Raw genomic sequence first — 26,457 nt, 5'->3', positions numbered from 1 at the left:
GTTTTGTCGCTATATGTGCTGAGTGCCTCTTTGCAGCCTCAGCTTTTAACCGGTCAGAAAATTTTAAGTTTTTACTTACAACACGGCATTACAGTTCTGCTATTTTAGTTATGGTAAAGGGCTGGACCCCGTATAGTGTGAAGGGTGCAAAATAGCCTTAGTGCTGATGCACCCAAAATTTTATATTGAAAAATTATGATGTAACTGAAATGAAATTATATGTGTGAAACATATAATTTGAAGTCAGCCTCTGTGGCGTATTGGTTAGTACATTGTGCTATGATGCCAGGGGTTCCAGGTTTGATTCTCGGCCTTGGCATCGGTGTCCTTTGTGAGTGTCCCTTCATCAGTTCCATATCATCACTCATCCTCATCTTTGCAATTAGCTAGAAGTGGCAAGAGAAATATACAAAATCAATCGATCACATATTTTCTAGTTGACATTCATTTTCCAGGGGGGTGGGTGTCATCGCCCCCTTTTGTATCCCTAAATCTGCTTGAACACAGGGGTACATGTGGAGAAATCTTCCATTCTTAGGCAGCTACAAGGCTTGTAATCAATCTACCATGTAAGGATAGCCAGTTCAGTATGAATCAGGCTGTGAAGGCATTCATCTGAACAGGTTCACTTCAGAAGATGCAGCGAACACTGAACTAGAAGCATCAGAATGCCAGTGAATATGCCTCCTCTGACCTTGAGACTTCTAGTTCTGCACGCTGCTATTGGTTGCCCATAGACACACATTTTGTTGTGCCACTCTTAAAGGGTGTTGATGGTGATCTTCATTGGACTGTCTCAGTGTCCACTGCATCTTCTGAGTGGAATCTGTTCAGATGAACTACAATGCCGTAGTTCATGTCTGAACTCTTCATGGCATAGTATTAGGTAGAACCATACTATCATGGTGAATAAAAGATCAGGATATCGGTACAAAAACTGGGCACATTTCGGGATTATTAGCAGTACGTGAAATGGCATTTTGGTGTAAAAATGGTGAATATTTTCCAAATTTTAATTTAGACAGTGTACTTATTGCACAAAATAAACATTTCCTTTCTAATAGCACAATTTATGTGGTTATCAGGGTAGTAAGTTTATTTCCATGTAAAGCAAGTCAATTTTTTGCCTCTCAAATTTTTACAACAGAATGTAACAATTTTCCTTGATTTTGCACAACTCGCAGGATAATTCTGACTTTAGAAAGTGTCGCGTCATAAATTTCGTGCTAAGAGTTGATTTCGCATCATTTCGTGACAAAACGTGGTAAGACTTTGCACCTCACACCTTTCGAAAACATGAAAAATGAACAATAAAGGTAAAGTGCTCCCCTGTGCTATGCACCATGCCATGAAGGCATATAGGGGGTGTCGAGTTAGAGCCCACACTTTCTTGATCACGGCCAAAGGTGGGGGTGATGTGATCAGCACCGTGCCCCTGGCTGCCTTTGCCCCTCCCCCAGAATTTCCTCCAGGAACCCACTTTATACGAAGCTAGCTGGGTGCTGGAACCGCTTGAACAGGTGGAAAAAATCCCGGTTCTCCCCTGCCGGGGATCGAACCAGGGTCTCTCGCATGGTAGTCAGAAAACTGAACAATATTGTGTTTTTTCACATTGCATGTTTCTGTCAAAAACAAAATATGCATACCTCTAGTAATAGGTTATATCAAGCTGTTGTGAATTTGTGTTGTTGTGTTGCTTTGGGCACTCTGCTTTTTCATTGCTTGGGATGAATATTATTATTATTATTATTATTCGTAGAGGAAGAAACTGGATGAGGTTCAGCAGGAATGGAGAAGTGTCGTTGCAGATGCATTCCAGAGAGATCTGTTCACTCTTCGCTCACATAAGTTTGGTGTCAAAGTCAACAGACAAATGAATTTGTACCCATATCTTCGAGTGTTAGACTTAGACCAGTATGTGGAAATAATTATTCAGGTAAGCCTTCGTATCTTTTACATGTAGCTTGACTTTTACTTAGGGATAATCTGATACCACCATTTTGAAGTTGCATGTGTACAGTGCTGTAGATATTTACTTTTTTAAAAAGTAGGGTATGGAGATTATCGATAAAAATTAACAAAATGTCAGAATTTTGCATTAACCCGTGAGGGGTCCCACCTGGTCTGTTTGTCCGGGTTTGTTTTATTTTCTTTGTATCTTCTGAATCTAGAAACTGAATGCCCCCTCCCCTGCAGTACCTTCCTATGTACTCCTCTGCCTGACCAGGTGGTTGTCGTGCCGTCCCCCTTTTTCAGTTGGTGATGAGCTGTGATAGTTTTCCATTCAACCTGGTCTATTCCTCACAGGCCCACACTTTTTTTTTATCACTAACATTCAAGAAACAATTTTATTATTGAATCACTTCTTCCTTTGCTGATTATATATGTGCAGTTATTTATTATAATAATTACAAAAATTACTAGCATTAATAAGAAATTATGACGGTATCATAATGAGTACCATCATAGCATTAAAAATTAAAATAATTTTTATCAGTTGAAATCTACGATTTATGCTCAAATTTGGTAGTTCATATTTGTAATAAATTAATTTGCATCACTTTGGCTTTGTTATAACTGAAGTACGTATGTAAACTTCAAACATTTATAATATTTTTATATCACAGCGATGTAATTTGGTTTGTGAATTATTACGAAAATTTCCAATTTATGCATGAACGCACATATATTTGGTTTCAATAGCTTTTGTTTGCTCTTTCTTTAATATTTGGATACTAACATGTATTTAATATGTTTCACTAGCTTGTAAAAACCCATTGAAATAACTTTTGGCAGTATTTCGATAATAAACTTACGATTTGGTAAAAAGATCGCTTTGAAAAGTAATCCTAAACTTGGAAGTAATCCTAAACCTGTGAAACATAGCCAACTCATAGAAAGGGAAAAATCTAAGTGGCGCGTAATTAACCTTTTTCCCACCAAAATTGTAGAACTTAAAATAACTGAAAAAGGTGAAAATAAAATACGTAAACATGTAATTGAATATTGTAATATCTATTTTATTGCATCTAATCTATTTTACAAGCATTTAATGTATAATAACTGTACAATTCAAAATTTATCACTTGAAATATGTTCGCAAGTTTGTAGACTGTGCAAAAAGTTGTAACAGTGTGAGTTTGGATACACTGCTTCATCTAAAAGATCATCTTGGACTGACGAGAAGTCACAAAAATGTTTCGGAAAGTGAAATTTGAAGAATTTGATTAAAAAGGAAGATTTGTCGATATTTTAAAGCATATCAGCGCAGATAAGTATTATGTTTACTTTTAAAAGTTGAAACTTCATCGCTAAAGGCGTAAAAGGTCCAAAGGACATAAATTTGGTGACCGGCTGGAATCACATAAAATGGCAGCCATCTTCGTTTTATAAGGAATCTACGAATAAATATTATACATGCATGTAGATACTTTAAATGAAAGGCCTATTTTCGTAAATGTACAAAAGTGCTTAGTTGGGATGTGGAAAGTGAATTGAACATATTATTTACATAATTCGTCTTGTTTTTCGCTGATTGATTATCGAGCATTTCTTGCCGAATTACGTCGTACAAATCTGCAAAAGATCGGAAGTAATTCTTCTTAGATACAATTTGACTTGAAGTAATAAAATTAAAGATAAACCTGAAATATGTCAAAAGGTTGATGTAAAGTGATATTTATGCTTCATTATTCAAATATATATAATTGAATGTACTGAACTTATGTGTGAATTGTCAATTTCACTTGTATAATTTTGTTTAAATATATTGTGCATTAATACTCGATTTGGTAATTTTCCATGAGTACTAAAAGGTGAATACATATTTGTGTCAGTAATTTAACAACATATAAAATATTAAACTTCAACTTCTTGTATTTTATCATGTAAAAGATTGAAAATATTTTCTTTACTTCTTTTAAAATTTGAATACGATCCCGACCGTACATTTCAATAAGCCGAGGAAGGAAGGTCGTGATAATAAGATTATGGAGACTCATTTACGGCGCCTTATGTCTCCTGAGTAGTTCAGAATTGTTTTTTGTCTCATGATATTAAGATATATGAGACTCATTTTTGTGCTTTTGGAAAGTCTCATAAAGAATCGATTACATCAAGATTAATGTAACTATATTCGTCTCATGGTGATACTAGATTGATGAGACTCATGTTTAGTCTCAGTTACTATTAAATAACTGAAATTCAATTTGTTGATATCAAAAGTCAATTCGTCTCTGATATGTAAAATAACTGAAACTCATCTTGTTTCTTAACTAATAGGGAGTGAAATATTTAAGTAGTTGAATTCTTTATTTGTTTTGTTAATCTGATTAAGCACATTAACAATGACGGAAATTGTCGAAAGAAATTTCACACTTGCAGACATAGTAGCATTGATTAATGCACAAAATATTAAATTAGACACTCAAAATAGTAAATTAGACACTCAAAATAGTAAATTTGATACTGCTTTGCAAGTACAAGCAGAGCAAAACACCAAAATTGATACGGCTTTGCAGGTGCAAGCAGATCAAAACAAAAAGGTGGACGCAGCTTTGCATGCATTAACAGAAGCAAACAAAGTTCATACCAAGGAGTTCAAAGATCTTAAAATTGACATAGGTCAATTTAGAAACGAATGCATGCTTAGATATGAAAAGGTAGAGAAAGGTTTGCATATGCTCGACACAAAGGTAAACGTTGAATTAGTATCATTAGCGGAAGATGTTGATAATAAAATCGAGAGTGTGATTGACGATCTGACAAGACAATTTGACAAGAAGCTAGAGAAATGTTACCAAGCTTGTGAAGAGAATGAAATGTCTTTGAGTAAAGTTAGTAAAAATTTAGGTCAGGTTCATAGTACAATAGATCAATTACAGTTCAAAAAACCGTTAATGAATATGACAGCTAAGGGTGATCGCTATGATAAGTGTGTTGTTGATTATGATTCCGATGACGTAGGTCATGTTATCATGTCTTCCAAACCTTCACCTAATTTTACCAATAAAAGCGAAGTCCATGATTGCCTACATGAGACTGATACTGTACAAAATAGTGACATGTTTAATGATGGTGCAGTTACTAGTTTAAATGTAAACATCAGAAAGGCTATGTCATTGATCGAGTCTAGTCTAACAACCATGGTCAATGATGTACTGACTCCGATTACGCTCAGAAAAAATATGACATCAAAAAATGTAAAGTTGAATTCAGTGCAGGGTGATTTTCATGAGCTTGATTCTAGACAGGTAGATTTAAATTGTGAAAGATATGAAGGTATAAGTAGACCTAGTGTTGGTTACATTCCACATGACTACAATAAATGTAGACACCTTTCGGGTGCAATTTCTGATTCGGAAACTGATTGTAGTGTCAACTCAGTTCATGATAGTACATGTGTAGATGATGGTCCGTATCGTAATACTAGACTAGCTAATAAGAGAAATAAGTTAAAACGTGACAGGTTAACTAGTGGGGTTGGACAAAATGTAAGCAATACTCCTCAGATAACTCCTCCGATCAATGTTCCAAATGTTAAACATTCGGAAGTTGATCCGTCAAGAGATACATCGAAGGTTAGGTACAAGCCAATAATTAAACCACAAGATTTGAGGCACTTCCCTCATTTTGATGGTGTTTCCGCAGACATTATACCATCTGAATTTTTAGAAAAAGTAGAGGAAAACCTGGAAATTTACAATATACATGAGTGTGAGTATATGAATTATTTACCTAAATTACTCACAGATTGTGCGCGTACCTGGTACATTGAAAATAAATTAAAGTTTAAGACTTATGCTGAGTTTAAGGCAGATTTCTTATCTCATTATCAAAACGATAGGTGGAAATCTGTAAATTTAACTAAAGTTCTAAATTCACCTTATGACAAAGACAGCAAAGAGAACTTATTGCAGTTTGCGAATAAGAATTATAAAAAATTGAAATCTATACAACCACATGCTGACGAAGCACATCTTATTGCTCAGTTATCTTCGTTGTTACCTTACAAAATTAGTGAACACTTGGTGGTGAATAATATTCACACACTGAGACAGACTTTGCAAGTCATAGAAAATTTTCAATCTTTAAAAAATAATTCAACTAGGTATATGGATTCTAGTAAAACTTACGGTAACCAAAAGAACAAATCGAAGGTAGCTAATGTTTCTATGTTTAAGGAGCAAAATGACCGAAGTATGTTTAACAAAAATGGGTTAAGAAACTTAAGGTATGATAATAATGTTGGATCTGCTCGTAAATCCTATGCTAATGGTAGGACATGGGTAAGAAGTGATCAGATTTCTAGAAATGTGAATATGGGTTCGAGGCAGGAAAACTCTTAGATGCTCCTGATACAGGAGGTGTCTTGAGCATCGAAGTGGTTGAAAATCCTCCTTTTCCCAAAGCTCAATATAATGTACACTCAAGTGTAATAAATAGTAATCATCATAGTGATATAGGTGAGTTTGTTCCTAAGTTAGGAGATTATCAATTACTCGGTGACAGTATGCTAGTACGATACGCTAACAGTATCTTAGGTTATAGATGGAATATGAATGAATCTGCTTCCAGATTCATAGGTTTGTGTGTCTCGGGACAAACCATTGATGATCTGCATAGGCGTGTATTAAATGCTAAGAAAATCTCAGACAAAATATTGGTCTTGATAGGTACCAATGATTTAATTAGGAAACGCAGCTTCGAACAAATGCAAGTGTCTTTCAGCAAACTCTTGAATACGTTGAAATCTAGGTGTGCTGAAATTACGATACTATGTTTGCCACCTCTTCCTAAATATATGTCATCTCCTAATGAACAATTGTGGCAGACATGGAATAATTTCAATCTGTATTTGATGTCACTACACGACGAGTTTAAAGTAAAAGTTTACAATATAGCGCCTTTGTTCTTCTTAGAGAATGATAACATAGATAACTCTTTGTATCAGAAATTCCTTGGTCATCCTTCCAGAGGTAGAGTAGACATGATACATTGGAATTATGCGGGAATGACTAAGGTTAAACAATTTTTGTACAGTATGGGTTTTGGTAATACACCTTGTACTGCAAGTGATAAAATGGGTAAAAATGTAAAAGTGCAAGCTACCGTGCACAATGTCAAGGTTGATCATTTTAGGGATGCAAATAGCATTGATAGTTATCCCGATGAGGATAACGTTTTGTCCTTGCAGGAAAACTAACAAGCGACCTTTGTTTTAAAGTGGGTGATGAAGGTCAAGTTTATAATCCCACTACAGATAACATTAATCTAGGGAAATGGGAAGAACTTCATAACAGTGATGGGTATGAATCAAAAGAAATTCCAACACCAATAAATGCTCTCAGTAGCAACACTCTTACTGCAAAATTAAAAGTTTTAATATTTGATAAATTTTATACTGCTCTCTGCGACACTGGCGCAGAAATTAGTCTGCTTTCTAATACTATTTGGAAAGAAATTAATATTAAGGCTAGTAGACCCAGGCTCACACCTGCGGATAATGTGAGATTAGTAGATTTTTCTGGTAATAAGAAAACCAAAGTATTAGGTATGGTTAAACTGATCATTCAAATAAGAAATTTACAATGTTATGTTCAGTTTTTGGTGGTTCACAATTTACAAGTGGATATCATATTGGGATTAGATGTGTTATATGCACTTCAAGCATCATTAAACTTTAAAGATCAAACAATAACATGTGGCTCCGATGAAGAACGCACTTTCGCGCGCTTCATGCCAATAATTGAAGATGGCAATAATTTGTCTTATTTTGAGTGTTCTCATGTCAGTAGTAATAATGGCTTGGAGGATAAGTCCAAGTTCAACCTGCATAAGTTTGAAGAGTACATGAATAAGGCTGATTCGCTTACTAACGAACAAAAAACTTTGTTCATAGAGTTACTACTCGAATATCAAGAAATATTTTCTAATAAGCCTGGTTTGTGTAACGATTACGTTCACAAAATGGTTTTAAATACAGATCTACCTATTGTAGGCAAAAATTATCCTATACCTTTTGCTTATAGAGATCAAGTACGTGAACAAATAAAAATCATGCTTGATTGGGATGTGATTGAGTTGTCCAATTCAGAATATCTGTCTCCACTTTTAGTAGTTCCTAAATCTGGGGGAGGTATACGCTTATGTGTAGACCTCAAACGAGTAAACCAACATGTTAAGCTTATACAAGTGCATCCCATAAAAATACAAGACTTATTGGTAGAATTCCAAAATTGTAAATACTTCACTTCGGTGGATCTTTTAAATGCTTTTTGGCAAATAAATTTACATCCTGATAGCAGAAAGTATACTGCGTTCATGTTCGAGGGTATCCTATATCAGTTTAAAAGAGTTGTATTTGGTTCAGTAAAGGGTACAGCTGTATTCGTCGATGCGTTAAATCGTGTGCTTAAGGACTGTAGAGATTTCGTGGTAGTCTATGTTGATGACGTTATCATAAAATCTCAAGATTTTGCATCTCACATAATGCATGTAAGAACAGTTCTTGAAAAATTGAAGCAAGCAGGCATGACGTTGAAACTTGAAAAATGTGAGTTTTGTAGATCAGAAATTAAATTTTTGGGTCACATAATTACTTCGCAGGGTTATAAGAAAGATCCTAAGTATGTAGATTCCATTGTAAATTTGCCTGTGCCCAATTCAGTTAAACAATTGCAAAAGATCTTAGGTTGTTTTAATTGGTTGAGCAAATACATAAAAAATTATGCCATCATAGCACAACCTATGTATGACTTGTTGAAGGCTGGTAAGAAATGGCAATGGAATGACCAAGCTTCTACAGCTTTTAAAACACTAAAAGATAAAGTTAGTGAACAAGTTCTTTTATCTTTTCCTAACTTTTTATACACTTTTTATGTACAAACTGATGCATCAATAATAGGTGTTGCAGGATACTGCTATCAGCTGATTGATGGTGACATTAAACCTCTAGGTTTCGTGAGTAGATTGCTCAGGAGTTATGAAAAATCATACACTTCTACAGAATTAGAGGTTTTAGCAATATTGTTTACTATTGATAAGTTCTGTTCACTATTGAAAGGCAGACATTTCATTATCATAACTGACCATAAGGCACTTACCTGGTTAGAAACGGCGCACACATGGAATGCACGTTTAACTCGTTGGTTTGTACAATTACAACAGTATTCATTCCAAGTACAATACTGTAAAGGGTCGGAGAATATAATTGCTGACGTTCTGAGTAGAACATTTCCGATGCAAGAAGGCCTCTTGTATCATGTAAATTCTTTGCAGTTTAAGGAAATATTAGAATCTTTCATTAATATTGATGATTTGATTGTAGCACAAGAAAAAGATGATGAATTGAAAGAAATTAGGCAATACATTTTGCACTCTTCAATTCTTAATGATAATCCAAGAAGTAGGACTTGGAATGAGCGTTATCTTCTAAGAGACAATATTTTGTGTGTTAGAGACTTTCATAACATTCAAAAAGTTAGAATTTGTGTTCCAATTACATTAGTGGGTTCAATATTGAACAAATTTCATGACTTATCGGGACACTTTGGTGCTAGTCGTACACTTACTCAAATATATAGATACTTCCAATGGAAAGGTATGAAGAGAGATGTACAACAATATGTAGCAGACTGTGATGTATGCATTCGCACGAAACCGAATAAGCATCCGTCTAAACATTTAGCCAAAGTACACATAACCGACAAGCCTGGGAAAATATTGTTCATTGATTTACAAGGTCCATTCACCATGGGTCCTAAACGTGAACGCTTCTTATTTACCATATTGGATGCAGCATCCAGGTATTTAGTGGCATATCCAGTGACAAACAGTAATGCTGTTACGGTACTGAATAAATTGTGTCATGTATATTTTGTACATCTGGGTATTCCAGAAAAAATAATTTCAGATAATGGACCACAGTTTCGTTCATGTCTTTTCAATTCTAAAATGAAAGAATATGGTGTCAAACTTATGTTTACTCCACCTTACCACCCTTCATCCAACATGGTTGAACGGTATCATTCGGAACTTAACCGTTTAATGAGAGTATTGTGCATCGATAACCATGCTAAATGGCCCCAGCATGTATCCATGGCTTTGCATTGGTTAAACAATACTATTTCCTCACAAACTGGTTTCGCTCCGATAGAGTTAAGATTAAATAAGGAACCTAACCTACAAATAGGAAATGTCATATTTGATGATGGTACACATCAGTCATGGAATGACAAACTGCTTATGGCTCAGATTAAAAGTCATGCAGCTAGATCAAATAAGTTAAAGAAATTGAATAGTAAACAACAAGATAAGATATCAATTTCTTCTGGAAATCTTGTTTTTATTCGAAATAGACAAAGAGATATGGATGATAATCCTATTAAAAAATATTGTTTTCTGTATGAAGGTCCATACTTATGTATAAAAAACTTTGGTGACTCTCGTATATCTGCCTTACGTTGCAGTGATGGAATTCTTCAGGAAAACATTGCTATTGAACATGTAAAATTGTGGAAATGTTCCAAGGACAAGAAAATTTCTTGGTTGAACACTTTGCTAGATGCAGGTAGCACACACAAAGATGTGGTGCAACATATACTTGATCAAACAATGCAAGGAAAAAGTGATATTTCTTCATCTGTCATTACAGAGGTGTGCACAGTTTGTTCTTGAAACAAACTTACCATTAAAGAGGATGGCCTAAAATTTGGTAGTATACCTCGTATAAAATATTAAAGTGTTAAAAAACTCTGGTAGTTGCTCCATGCTTTTAAAGGTTGGCCCGTAAGTGGTAGTATACCGTGTGCATGAAATAAAATTGCGTTAGATAACTATCATAGTTATTCAATTTTTTTTGTTGGCCTATAAATGGTCGTACTTTAAATACATTTTTATTAGAGTAATAATTTAGATTTAGTTGTTAGGATTTACCTCATGGACAGTGAGATACTAAATAATACATGAAACAATTCAGTGCATCAATGTCACACTTTAGCAATAATTGATAGTTGAACTGTGATAATAAGTAATTTTATGCCTATTTGTCTAAGGTACAAGTTACTCAAGTTTTGGTTTATAATACCCAGGGAATGATACCAAAAATCCAAATGCTAATTTTAATGTGAATTATTTTGAGTTATTTGATTCCATAAAATGAATCAAATACTCACTGTGTGTTGCAAAAAGTAAGCCAAGAGATCCATGAGTTGATCCGAGCTCGTTGCACATGCGGTTATGCCATAGAGCATAAAAACTTGGGGTAGGTTCACGTAAAAGGCAATAAGTAAGTCCTATAGTGCCACTCAAGAAACTGAATATGAAAAATGTTATTAATATTTTTTGTCAATATTATTGAGTATTAACCATTTTATTCTAAATGGCGAAGGTTGACAAAAAACTTAATATGAAAAGTGTATAATTTTATTAGCATAGGATATTGAATGGTACATTTTCTTCAAAAGTTGAAACCTTACTCGAGCGGTTTCTTTTTGTATGATTAGATTAGGTGAATAATAAGACATTATTTGTACTGGGCAGATGGGTAGTACTGGAGCGTTAAGATTGTCTTCATGAAACGTTTCGCATACTGAATAGTATCTGGCTTTTTGGTGTGTTGATTGCTCAAATAAATAACATTCGCATCTGATAAATGGTCATGCTACTTGAGATAGCAGTGTATGCAGTGTTGACATTAAGTATACTCTAATATACTGATTCAAGTTTCAATCGAAAGTTTTCTCACGTCCACAACAGTGTGAAGTTCCTTTCAACAAAGTTTTCGTTCAGAACAGTATACAGGAAAACCTCGTTAATACGATATTGGTTAATACGAAGTACCCTTTAATCCGAAGTTCTTCCCATTCCCCAGCCGATAAGATAGGATTTATAATGTATTTCAGTACGGATAAATCGAAATACGGATAATTTTTAATACGAAGTTGTTTACAAGACCCTTCCGCAAAACTGGTTTCGCTTAATTCGAAGTAGACACCTGCGTAAGTCGACAAGAGAAGATCGAATGTGGAGAGAGCTTGGACGTTATTTTAACTTGACCTTGACATGTTTCCTTGTCCTAAGAGCTGCTGACAACTCGAGGGAAGCAGCCCGAAATGCCCGCTGGACATTGACATTCTTTGTCAATGTGCATGGGAGGTCAAGCTCTTTCCCCGCTGAATGCGCCACCTTGGAAATATTCACCAGTGCCAGATGAGAAATGCAAGATAAGATCGCACGAATGTTCCAAAATACAAGATGCGTGGCGCCTGGAAGTCTCACCAATCTGTCTAGCTCTGAGCTTGAGATACAGCAATTTCCCGTGAGCGAGCAACTTTTGGCCTGGTAGCAGACAACTTCCGGTAACCACTTTCATTAAAAGCGTGTCCTTTGTGCCCTGTAGACCTTCATAAAAAAAAGGGAAACTGTTACAGATAATCAAAGCCGCATGGGCCAACTAAAGATCGTCAACCCGCTTAATGCGTTGTCATGTAGGTTTCCCGCAAAAGTTGACATCGATCTTACGTATGTTGCAACTCCAGTTTCCCGCTTCATACGTTTCCAAACTGTGCCGGTCATAAAATTTGCCAAAACAGTGTTTTGTTGTCTGAGTGACTTCTCCCCTTTATCTTTCAGCAAACGTTGAGGGGGAGGGGGGTCCGTTGCTAATTGTTTCGGCCACGATATTCTTGCTCGTGTGCGCACACCGGCTCCTTTGGCGTCTAATAAAAAGCAAACAGTTCTGAAAACCTTCTTTAAAACGAACAAAAACCGCATGATAAGTAAAAGAAAAGTGACCCCCTTCCTTTTCCTACAACAGCTCATCCGCCACTGGTGTGCATGGTAATGTGATTTTTCACACTGCTGATAGAAGTTCGGTCTTCGACAACTGCCTTATCTTTAAAATGCCGATGATTTCCCTTCTGCCACCTGCTGCTCTAACTTCCAGCCTGTCTCATTGTGTTTACCCTGCAGCTGGCGCCAGTGTTTAGTCTAGCGTCTGGAAAGCTCTCGCTTGCTGATAACTGCAATGACTCATCCAGTGGGAAGGAATAAGCTTCATTGCTTCATTGTTTTGAATCTCCCAAAGCCATATAATCCCCGCTTTTCTTCAGAACCATTAGCGTGCTGCTGTTAAAAAAACAAACCCGCAATGCTCAATGTAGGAATACGAGAGGAAAAGTTTTGACGGAACGAGTGTTTGACCTCCAGAATACTCCTGAATCCTACAATAAATTGTCGATTAATCTGAATAGTACGCAAGTTTCGTAAAACTTGTTTTTAGTTCATTTTTTACTGCTGAACTAAGCGGGACTAAATATACAGTTTAAAGTGGGATCCAAACCAGAGTGATTATCGAGTGCAGCACTGTTTAATGTGTCCTAGGATACACATTGGGTGCAAACATCGCAAGTTGTGTGTTTACTTTTTCAGAGTTGATTACAATGCAAGTTGAGGAAGAGTTTGGACTGCCCCCTGAAAAAGGGGGGGGGGGCGAATATGAAGTTAACTGAAGCAAAGAATACGTGACTTTTTTTTTACGATGTGTTTTAGACAGCCGAACCAGAATGAAATTTACAGGCCCGATTTTTTTGTTTTGTTTTGTGCCAGGGAAAGGTTGTGTTCTCTCCCAAGAGAATCTTCTCTTACCAGTTAATCCTGTAACGGACAATGTTCTAGTACATAAAATCCAATATTCATTCTGCTTGATTATCTCCAGTCTCTTGCTCGCGTGTGACTACTGTCAAGACCCACTTCTTGCAATAAACGAGATTGTTTTCTTTTCCGTAGGTCTCCGTGCAAACGGGTTTCTTATGAACTAAAATTGTAAGAATTTCGTGGAAGAGCAACAACTTTGCACATTTAAAAGAAAGTACAGTTTTTTTATAAGACTTTTTGCCACAACATGCATCCCGTGCATAACCGGTTGTATAACTAGGCAGGATAAATGGTGTTAACCGACACCTTGTAATCTTTGCGTCCGCGTTAAGCTCCGTGTTCTCATTTTGTGTAACATTTTTTACACTTCCTTTAAAACGTACAATATTATTATATAGTACATATAAAGCTTATTTTCTGAGCTACCACCAAGTATAAAATATCCTTTGTGGGGCTAATTTATACTCTACTTTATTTACACCTGAAAACAGGCGCCATCTTGAAAAGTTTGGATAACTCGAAGTCGTTTAATACGAAGTTGACAATTTTTGGTCCCTTGAACTTCGTATTAACGAGGTTTTCCTGTATAACTGTTAGGTATTTCTTGTTTGTCAAAATGTAATGAACAGTAACCATCTATCTTGAATGGTGAAGATTGGTAATAATTTTGTGCATTAGCCATATTTTCTGTGGTGAAGTTTGTGATTATTCTATCATATAAACAATAAGTCATAATAATTTCATGTTTTGTATTCGTTTCTCTAAAGTGTTGATGTATAAATTTTTGTAGCTTACTTTACTATAAAGGTAGTAGCTACAAATGTGTCAACGTACTAATTTTTGCTTTTGCTTGTCATTTGACACATAATACTAGATATACTATTAAACTTCAATAAAACTTCGAAGTTTATACCTCATTCTTTGTGTATTTTAGTATAACATTATTTCACATATATAATGGTTGAGCTCAGAAACATGTTAAAGTTTCTTAATATATAACTTATTTAATTTTATTCCTTGCATTTATTCAACTTGAATATTGTTATTTAATATTTGTAGCTCACTCATAAAATTGATAAGCTGGAAATTTCTAAAGAAACAGGTTAATATTTCCTCTGGTATAAAATTTTGACACAAAATGTATGATATGCTATAGAAGTTCATTATCACTTCATGATTGAGAAAGAAATTTATGTTTACTATGTTCTTATAATTATCTTGGTTTCTTTGAAATAATAGATCATATTTTGATCTCATGTGCTGTTACAAGTTTAAAAAAAAATTGAAATTTATAATTTGGCGTGGGTAAGCCCATTGGGCGCCAGTATGACGGTATCATAATGAGTACCATCATAGCATTAAAAATTAAAATAATTTTTATCAGTTGAAATCTACGATTTATGCTCAAATTTGGTAGTTCATATTTGTAATAAATTAATTTGCATCACTTTGGCTTTGTTATAACTGAAGTACGTATGTAAACTTCAAACATTTATAATATTTTTATATCACAGCGATGTAATTTGGTTTGTGAATTATTACGAAAATTTCCAATTTATGCATGAACGCACATATATTTGGTTTCAATAGCTTTTGTTTGCTCTTTCTTTAATATTTGGATACTAACATGTATTTAATATGTTTCACTAGCTTGTAAAAACCCATTGAAATAACTTTTGGCAGTATTTCGATAATAAACTTACGATTTGGTAAAAAGATCGCTTTGAAAAGTAATCCTAAACTTGGAAGTAATCCTAAACCTGTGAAACATAGCCAACTCATAGAAAGGGAAAAATCTAAGTGGCGCGTAATTAACCTTTTTCCCACCAAAATTGTAGAACTTAAAATAACTGAAAAAGGTGAAAATAAAATACGTAAACATGTAATTGAATATTGTAATATCTATTTTATTGCATCTAATCTATTTTACAAGCATTTAATGTATAATAACTGTACAATTCAAAATTTATCACTTGAAATATGTTCGCAAGTTTGTAGACTGTGCAAAAAGTTGTAACAGTGTGAGTTTGGATACACTGCTTCATCTAAAAGATCATCTTGGACTGACGAGAAGTCACAAAAATGTTTCGGAAAGTGAAATTTGAAGAATTTGATTAAAAAGGAAGATCCGTCGATATTTTAAAGCATATCAGCGCAGATAAGTATTATGTTTACTTTTAAAAGTTGAAACTTCATCGCTAAAGGCGTAAAAGGTCCAAAGGACATAAATTTGGTGACCGGCTGGAATCACATAAAATGGCAGCCATCTTCGTTTTATAAGGAATCTACGAATAAATATTATACATGCATGTAGATACTTTAAATGAAAGGCCTATTTTCGTAAATGTACAAAAGTGCTTAGTTGGGATGTGGAAAGTGAATTGAACATATTATTTACATAATTCGTCTTGGTTTTCGCCGATTGATTATCGAGCATTTCTTGCCGAATTACGTCGTACAAAGCTGCGAAAGATCGGAAGTAATTCTTCTTAGATACAATTTGACTTGAAGTAATAAAAGTAAAGATAAACCTGAAATATGCCAAAAGGATGATGTAAAGCAATATTTATGCTTCATTATACAAATATATATAATAGAATGTACTGAACTTATGTGTGAACTGTCAATTTCACTTGTATAATTTTGTTTAAATATATTGTGCATTAATACTCGATTTGGTAATTTTCCATGAATACTAAAAGGTGATTACATATTTGTGTCAGTAATTTATCAACGTATAAAATACCAAACTTCAACTTCTTGTATTTTATCATGTAAAAGCTTGAAAATATTTTCTTTATTTCTTTTAAAATTTGAATACGATCCCGACCGTACATTTCAATAAGCCGAGGAAGGAAGGTCGTGATAAAATAATAACCAATTATTGCATGAGTGTCTCACATATTATCATTAACTAAAACTCACAAATGCCATAATAATATTTATTAATGCTTTTTTGTTTGTAGAAGTGCAGTTATTTATTAAATATAATAATTACAATAATTACCATCGTTACCAACCAATTGTACACACTCGAATGAGACGCATTCAAAGATTGCACCTGATATGCCCACAAAGTGCAATTTGCATACTAATTACATTACATTTATGTTTTTATGAACAAAAGTAATACAGAAATATTGGGAACATCCTAGGGAACAATGTAATTTATTTTCAAACAGTTAAAAAATCTAAGAAATAGAGAGGAAGTGAGCTTGCAAGCCCCCCCCCCCCCTCCCTTCGGTAAACTAGGGTTAAAATTGTATCTGAACAAGTATGCGATATGTGTCCACTGGGATTAACCAATATCTGTCTGTTGGCTGCTACATCATGTAAATTTGTTTAGCTACAAACCTGTAAACTCATAACAGTAACTTCAAGTAAAATAGGTTAGCTGTAATTGGTAAAAAAAGCCAAAATTTTATGGTTTTTTTCTTCAAAGAAGCGGGATTTTTATTGGAAAAAGACCATCCGATCAAAAAAGCTGACTTTTTTGAAACTCTATTAACAAGTAATATTATACACTAAACTTGTGATTGGATTAAGTATTGTTTAATAAAAACCTCATTTTATACTTGTTTGTTATATTTTTTACACCCAGTCTAAATGACTGTGCCCGATCCCTCACGTTACTTTTCCCATGCAACCCCTCATGGGTTAAATCTGATCCATAAAATAATCTGTAATTTTACCAATAAACTGATATGCCTATATCGGCCTATACTGATAGAGTACCGATTAATCTGTCCCATACCTATTTTGCAGCTATATTGTTTCAAACAATGCTGATTGTGTTATGGAATAATAATAAAATAAATTGTAGTGTATTTACTGGACAATTTTTGATAAGAAACATTTTTTTTTACAAAGTAAACTTATGTAATTCTAATTATTCTGTATTACAACCCTTATTATTTTTCTTTGTAATATTTTATTAATGAATATTTCATTTTGAGTATGAAGAATATGCATCTGTATGAGGAAATTTGTGTATTTTTCCACTGAATAATTCGTGACTTTCACCTTCAGGAAATTCGGAAACTAGCTGAGGGATCAGAGACGTTCAGCCCAACCACGAGTCATCTGTACAGGGAAATAGGAAACCAAGTGCATGCCAGGTAAAGAGTTTTATGACTTGTTTTTTTTTCCTAAATGGAGGAATTATTTGTATTTATTTTAGAAGCTATTATAGTTCATGTTTTATTGCTTCAATTATAAAGATCTAAATGTAGTGGGTTTTGAAAATACCGTTCAGTATTAATTGTACTTTATCTATTGTCTAGTGCTTTTGCTTTGACTATTCTAATACTAGCCGACCTTTGTGGTAGATTGGTTAGCACAGCACACCAGGGATCCCAGGTTGAAATCTTGGCTGTGCGTGGGTGTTCTTTGTGTGTTCTTCAGCAGTTTCATAATATCATCACTCATCTTCATCTTCACAATCATCCAAATGTGGCAGAAATGCGAAGTAAAATACCGAATTTTCTCATGTATAATGCAAACTTTTCTTCCAAAATTTTTGCCCCCAAAAATTGTGATGCGTAATATGCATGAAAAAATTTGGGTAGCCAATGTGAAGCTGTACAAGGTCGTTCCATGATTTTGTGAGACACTTGCATTGATTATTCATGTTTACGGAACCCTATCATGTTACATATTGTTGTAAAGCTTAAATTCTGCAGTTTCTGAATATGACAACAGTATTCCTTTCAAGATGGTGACACTAATGGTGTTGGGTAAGTTCATCACAAAATGAAGGAATGTTCTGATTTATATGGTACTCTGGATGAAACAAAAGATAAGGAAAAAGAAAATAGTAATTAAAATGTATTACTGGCCAAATAATAAGATATATAAGGAGTGTGTAAATGCCTTAATGGAAGAAACCTTGTGGTGCTAACGGCTAGTTTGAGGGTCCTGAATGTGCCTCGCATAAATGATACGTAGTCATGGAAAAAGTATATATTTTGAAGTTGTTGTTTTTTTTAAAGTGAAGTTGGAATGAGCAAAACCATGTATAAAAGTTTGAAGTCCATTTCCTACGATTTTTCACTTTGCTTGTTTACACTAGAGGTTATTCTCCTTGTGGTCCACATAGCAATAGGTGACTCGTTGAATAGGTATCGTCATTCACTTTTGATTGGCATATCAACAGCTTTGCAACCTACAACTAAGAAAGCCATTGTGAACCTGAATTATACTACGCATTATACACTATCTACCAAAAAGTAATTGGGCACGTGTACAAAATGGTTGTCTGGTGGTACGAACCCTGTTAGAACCTCGTGGAGACACCTCTTGCTGCTATAAGAGCAGCCAGTCTGTCAGGCATGCTCTCGACTAGTTTGTGGAGGACGTCCATTGGAATGTGTCGCCATTCCTCTTGCAAGATGTCACTCAGTTGAACAATGGAATTTGGCCGCATCTCCCGAGACCTCACCCGCCAGTCCAATGCCTCCCAAAGGTGTTCTATGGGATTGAGATGAGGACTCTGTGCAAGCCAGACCAATCAGTGAACATTGTTGTTGGCATACCACTGCATAGTAGCCTCCGAAAAATGCCACCTAACATTGTCATCCTGGAAGTAACAGGGGTCCATTCCGTAAAAGCGCCACAAGGTTGGGAGCATTTCATTGTCTAGTATTGTACAGTATGCCTGTGAGTTCATTGTGCCACGAACAACCACCAGTGGTCCCACTAAATGATACTAAATGATTCAAATTAGATACTAAATTAACCACCATCATAGGTGCCCAATTACTTTTTGGTAGATAGTGTTTATGAGATATAATTGATCTTTTGCCCATCAAAAACCAGGGTGCGCATTATACACACATGCACATTATACATGCGTAATAATGAATCAATGAAGGGACAGTCCGTATCAAGTGGTACAACTCTGGTTGCTTGACCATTTTTTTCTAAAAAAAAGTATATTTTTTTGTGTGGTGTGAGCCTCATATGTTAACCATTCAGAACCACTGTTATTTTATTTTTACTATCACTGATTTCAAGATGGCAGACATTTTTTTATCATGTTGTACATCATTTTCTCCATTCATAAGCATAAGCGGTAACTATTTTATCTCAGCTCTGGTAAGTCCTAGGACAATGAGTTAAAATCTGTGATGTTAAGCACAGTAGAGGCTACAATTATATTTGTGTATAATATTCTAAATATTATTCCTTCATAGTAAATTTCAAGGTCAAAATTGTGTATCCTATCTACTCAAAATATCATTTTCGGACAATTTTTTACGGGGAAGGTACACTTCAAAATATTATCTGCAATTTCCTGTGTACCAATATGTATGTCAAAATTATTTTAAGCTTGAGACTTTAATAATTTTTGTTCTACAGGGTCTTAAACAGATACTTTTTGTTAAAAAAATCCAAGTTCAGGGTTAAATATCTCTGGTAGGCAGTTGTTTAAAAATCTGAAATTTGTACACAATACAGTACTCTGTCATAAGTAACTTCAGTTGAAATTTTTAGTTTGAGATTCAATTTGTCATATAATTTGCATTAAATAATGTATGCCTAATTTAATTTCATATTAACATATTTTGTGTTAAAATTCTGCAAACCTTAATTTGGAATGTGAATGAACAACATTACAATCCTCAAATGGATCGGCAATAAAGTATATATACGAGGGCATGCTGAAAAGTAATGCCTCCTATTTTTATGTTACTGTGTAAACGAATTTTGGATTTTGAGCAACCATGCATTATACTTATCAGACTTTCCCGCTTCTCCATTGAAGGTTTCAAACCTCTATCGCCAAGGGGTGCTGATCTATAGCGAGGGAAATGGCATCATATGCCATGGCAGACAAAGAGGGGAAGGTGAAAATCACAAATCTGCTACCTAAGTCTTTTACTCGAAAGAGAATAGCTACAGAGTTCATTCAATGTACTTGAGCATCTAGTAAGCTTGACAAGAGAACTGGTGAAAGATCAGGGCATTCTACCAGAACTAGGAACGAGGCATGGTGTTGGCACCATGAACCAGAGACCGTATGACGGTATCAGAATGAATACCATCATAGCATGAAAAATAAAATAATTTTTATCAGTTGAAATCTAAGATTTAAGCTCATTTTTGGTAGTTCATATTTGTAGAAAATTAATTTGCATCACTTTGGCTTTGTTATAATTGGAGTACGTATGTAAACTACACGTATTTGCTATATTTTAATATCTCAGCGATGTATTTCAGTTAGTGAGATATCATGAAAATTGCCAATTTGTGCATAATTGCACATATGTTTGGTTTCTATAGCTTTATTTTGCTCTTTCATTGATATTTGGGCACAAACATGCATTTAATATGTTTTATTACCATGTACAAACTATTTGAATTAATTTTTGGCAGAATTTCGATAATAAACTTACGATTTGGTAAAAAGAGCGCCTTGAAAAGTAATCCTAAACTTGGAAGTAATCCTAAACTAGTGAAACATGGCCAACTCATAGAAAGGGAAAAATCTAAGTGGCGCGTAATTAACCTTTTTCCCACCAAAATTGTAGAACTTAAAATAACTGAAAAAGGTGAAAATAAAATACGTAAACATGTAATTGAATATTGTAATATCTATTTTATTGCATCTAATCTATTTTACAAGCATTTAATGTATAATAACTGTACAATTCAAAATTTGTAACTTGAAATGTATCCGCGAGTTTGTATTCTGTGAAAAAAGTTGTAACAGTGTGAGTTTGGATACACTGCTTCATCTAAAAGATCATCTTGGACTGACGAGAAGTCACAAAAATGTTTCGGAAAGTGAAATTTGAAGAATTTGATTAAAAAGGAAGATTTGTCGATATTTTAAAGCATATCAGCGCAGATAAGTATTATGTTTACTTTTAAAAGTTGAAACTTCATCGCTAAAGGCGTAAAAGGTCCAAAGGACATAAATTTGGTGACCGGCTGGAATCACATAAAATGGCAGCCATCTTCGTTTTATAAGGAATCTACGAATAAATATTATACATGCATGTAGATACTTTAAATGAAAGGCCTATTTTCGTAAATGTACAAAAGTGCTTAGTTGGGATGTGGAAAGTGAATTGAACATATTATTTACATAATTCGTCTTGTTTTTCGCTGATTGATTATCGAGCATTTCTTGCCGAATTACGTCGTACAAATCTGCAAAAGATCGGAAGTAATTCTTCTTAGATACAATTTGACTTGAAGTAATAAAATTAAAGATAAACCTGAAATATGTCAAAAGGTTGATGTAAAGTGATATTTATGCTTCATTATTCAAATATATATAATTGAATGTACTGAACTTATGTGTGAATTGTCAATTTCACTTGTATAATTTTGTTTAAATATATTGTGCATTAATACTCGATTTGGTAATTTTCCATGAGTACTAAAAGGTGAATACATATTTGTGTCAGTAATTTAACAACGTATAAAATATTAAACTTCAACTTCTTGTATTTTATCATGTAAAAGATTGAAAATATTTTCTTTACTTCTTTTAAAATTTGAATACGATCCCGACCGTACATTTCAATAAGCCGAGGAAGGAAGGTCGTGATAATAAGATTATGGAGACTCATTTACGGCGCCTTATGTCTCCTGAGTAGTTCAGAATTGTTTTTTGTCTCATGATATTAAGATATATGAGACTCATTTTTGTGCTTTTGGAAAGTCTCATAAAGAATCGATTACATCAAGATTAATGTAACTATATTCGTCTCATGGTGATACTAGATTGATGAGACTCATGTTTAGTCTCAGTTACTATTAAATAACTGAAATTCAATTTGTTGATATCAAAAGTCAATTCGTCTCTGATATGTAAAATAACTGAAACTCATCTTGTTTCTTAACTAATAGGGAGTGAAATATTTAAGTAGTTGAATTCTTTATTTGTTTTGTTAATCTGATTAAGCACATTAACAATGACGGAAATTGTCGAAAGAAATTTCACACTTGCAGACATAGTAGCGTTGATTAATGCACAAAATATTAAATTAGACACTCAAAATAGTAAATTAGACACTCAAAATAGTAAATTTGATACTGCTTTGCAAGTACAAGCAGAGCAAAACACCAAAATTGATACGGCTTTGCAGGTGCAAGCAGATCAAAACAAAAAGGTGGACGCAGCTTTGCATGCATTAACAGAAGCAAACAAAGTTCATACCAAGGAGTTCAAAGATCTTAAAATTGACATAGGTCAATTTAGAAACGAATGCATGCTTAGATATGAAAAGGTAGAGAAAGGTTTGCATATGCTCGACACAAAGGTAAACGTTGAATTAGTATCATTAGCGGAAGATGTAGATAATAAAATCGAGAGTGTGATTGACGATCTGACAAGACAATTTGACAAGAAGCTAGAGAAATGTTACCAAGCTTGTGAAGAGAATGAAATGTCTTTGAGTAAATTTAGTAAAAATTTAGGTCAGGATCATAGTACAATAGATCAATTACAGTTCAAAAAACCGTTAATGAATATGACAGCTAAGGGTGATCGCTATGATAAGTGTGTTGTTGATTATGATTCCGATGACGTAGGTCATGTTATCATGTCTTCCAAACCTTCACCTAATTTTACCAATAAAAGCGAAGTCCATAATTGCCTACATGAGACTGATACTGTACAAAATAGTGACATGTTTAATGATGGTGCAGTTACTCATTTAAATGTCAACATTAGAAAGGCTATGTCTCTGATTGAGTCAAGTTTAACAACCATGGTCAATAATGTACTGACTCCTGTTACGGTTAGAACAAATTTGACATCGAAGAATGAAAAAGTGAATTCAAAGCAAGATGTTTTTCGTGAGCTTAATGATAGGCAGGCTAATCTAAATCGTGAAAGCCATGAAGGTATAAGTAGACCTAGTGTTGGTTACATTCCACATGACTACAATAAATGTAGACACCTTTCGGGTGCAATTTCTGATTCGGAAACTGATTGTAGTGTCAACTCAGTTCATGATAGTACATGTGTAGATGATGGTCCGTATCGTAATACTAGACTAGCTAATAAGAGAAATAAGTTAAAACGTGACAGGTTAACTAGTAGGGTTGGACAGAATGTAAGCAATACTCCTCACATAACTCCTCCGACAAATGTTCCAAACGTTAAACATTCGGAAGTTGATCCGATAAGAGATACATCAAAGGTTAGGTATAAGCCAATAATTAAGCCGCAAGATTTGAGGCACTTCCCTCATTTTGATGGTGTTTCCACAGACATTATACCATCTGAATTTTTAGAAAAAGTAGAGGAAAACCTGGAAATTTACAATATACATGAGAGTGAGTATATGAATTATTTACCTAAATTGCTCACAGATTGTGCGCGTACCTGGTACATTGAAAATAAATTAAAGTTTAAGACTTATGCTGAGTTTAAGACGGATTTCTTATCCCATTATCAAAACGATAGGTGGAAATCTGTAAATTTAACTAAAGTTCTAAATTTACCTTATGACAAAGACAGCAAAGAGAACTTATTGCAGTTTGCGAATAAGAATTATAAAAAATTGAAATCTATACAACCACATGCTGACGAAGCACATCTTATTGCTCAGTTATCTTCATTGTTACCTTACAAAATAAGTGAACACTTGGTGGTGAATAATATTCACACACTAAGACAGACTTTGCAAGTCATAGAAAATTTTCAATCTTTAAAAAATAATTCAACTAGGTATATGGATTCTAGTAAAACTTATGGTAACCAAAAGAACAAATCGAAGGTAGCTAATGTGTCTATGTTTAAGGAGCAAAATGACCGAAGTATGTCTAACAGAAATGGGTTAAGAAACTTAAGGTCTAATAATGAAGTTGGATCTGCTCGTAAATCCTATGCTAATGGTAGGACATGGGTAAGAAATGATCAGATTTCTAGAAATGTAAATTTGGGTTCGAGGCAGGAAAACTCTTAGATGCTCCTGATACAGGAGGTGTCTTGAGCATCAAAGCGGTTGAAAATCCTCCTTTTACCAAAGCTCAATATAATGCACGCTCAAGTGAAGTAAATAATAATCATCATTGTGATTTAGGTGAGTTTGTTCCTAAGTTAGGAGATTATCAATTACTCGGTGACAGTATGCTAGTACGATACGCTAACAGTATCTTAGGTTATAGATGGAATGTGAATGAATCTGCTTCCAGATTCATAGGTTTGTGTGTCTCGGGACAAACCATTGATGATCTGCATAGGCGTGTATCAAATGCTAAGAAACTCTCAGACAAAATATTGGTCTTGATAGGTACCAATGATTTAATTAGGAAACGCAGCTTCGAACAAATGCAAGTGTCTTTCAGCAAACTCTTGAATACGTTGAAATCTAGATGTGCTGAAATTACGATACTGTGTTTGCCACCTCTTCCTAAATATATGTCATCTCCCAATGAACATTTGTGGCAGACATGGAATAATTTCAATCTGTATTTGATGTCACTACACGACGAGTTTAAAGTAAAAGTGTACAATATAGCACCTATATTCTTCTTGGACAATGACCGCATAGATAACTCCTTGTACCAGAAATTCCTTGGTCACCCGTCCAGAGGTAGAGTAGATATGATACATTGGAATTATGCGGGAATGACTAAGGTTAAACAATTTTTGTACAGTATGGGTTTTGGTACTACACCTTGTACATCTAATGATAAAGTGGGTAGAGATATAAAAGTGCAAGCTACCGTGCACAATGTCAATGTTAATCATTTTAAGGATGCAAACAGCATTGATAGTTATCCCGATGAGGATAACGTTTTGTCCTTGCAGGAAAACTAACAAGCGACCTTTGTTTTAAAGTGGGTAATGAAGGTCAAGTTAATAATCCCACTATTGATAGCATGAATTTAGGGAAATGGGAAGAATTTCATAACTGTGATGAATATGAGTCAAAAGAAATTCCAACACCAATTAATGCTCTCAACGGTAACACTCTTACTGCAAAATTAAAAGTTCTAATATTTGATAAATTTTATGATGCTCTCTGCGACACTGGCGCAGAAATTAGTCTGCTTTCTAATACTATTTGGAAAGAAATTAATATTAAGGCTAGTAGACCCAGGCTCACACCTGCGGATAATGTGAGATTGGTAGATTTTTCTGGTAATAAGAAAACCAAGGTATTAGGTATGGTTAAACTGATCATTCAAATAAGTAATTTACAATGTTATGTTCAGTTTTTGGTGGTTCACAATTTACAAGTGGATATAATATTGGGATTAGATGTGTTATATGCACTTCAAGCATCATTAAACTTTAAAGATCAAACAATAACATGTGGCTCCGATGAAGAACGCACTTTTGCGCGCTTTATGCCAATTATTGAAGATGCTAAAAATTTATGTTATTTTGAGTGTTCTCATGTCAGTAAGTATAATGGCTTGGAGGATAAGTCCAAGTTCAACCTACTTAAGTTTGAAGAATACATGAATAAGGCTGATTCGCTGACAAACGAACAAAAAACTTTGTTCATAGAGTTACTACTCGAATATCAAGAAATATTTTCTAATAAGCCTGGTTTGTGTAACGATTACGTTCACAAAATGGTTTTAGATACAGATCTACCTATTGTAGGCAAAAATTATCCTATACCCTTTGCTTATAGAGATCAAGTACGTGAACAAATAAAAATCATGCTTGATTGGGATGTTATTGAGTTGTCTAATTCAGAATATCTGTCTCCACTTTTAGTAGTTCCTAAATCTGGGGGAGGTATCCGTTTATGTGTTGATCTCAAACGAGTAAACCAACATGTTAAGCTTATACAAGTGCATCCCATAAAGATACAAGAACTA

The 26,457-nt window shown here is 34.4% G+C and overlaps 1 protein-coding gene across 1 annotated transcript in view; it reads left to right on the top strand.

Moving 5' to 3' along the window:
• PolrMT (mitochondrial RNA polymerase) overlaps positions 1 to 26,457 on the top strand; it is a 105,908-nt gene that overhangs the window by 21,118 nt on the left and 58,333 nt on the right. Inside the window, exons 9-10 of the mRNA XM_083132521.1 lie at positions 1,760 to 1,936; positions 17,686 to 17,774. Coding sequence (XP_082988647.1) covers positions 1,760 to 1,936; positions 17,686 to 17,774 — 266 coding nt within the window. The remainder of the gene's footprint in view (positions 1 to 1,759; positions 1,937 to 17,685; positions 17,775 to 26,457) is intronic.

This window comes from Lepisma saccharinum, chromosome 12, assembly GCF_977018435.1.
Source record: "Lepisma saccharinum chromosome 12, izLepSacc3.1, whole genome shotgun sequence".
NCBI classification, from domain to species: domain Eukaryota; kingdom Metazoa; phylum Arthropoda; class Insecta; order Zygentoma; family Lepismatidae; genus Lepisma; species Lepisma saccharinum.
Note: the sequence above shows the minus strand (reverse complement) of the source record. Positions and strands in the feature narration are given on the sequence as shown.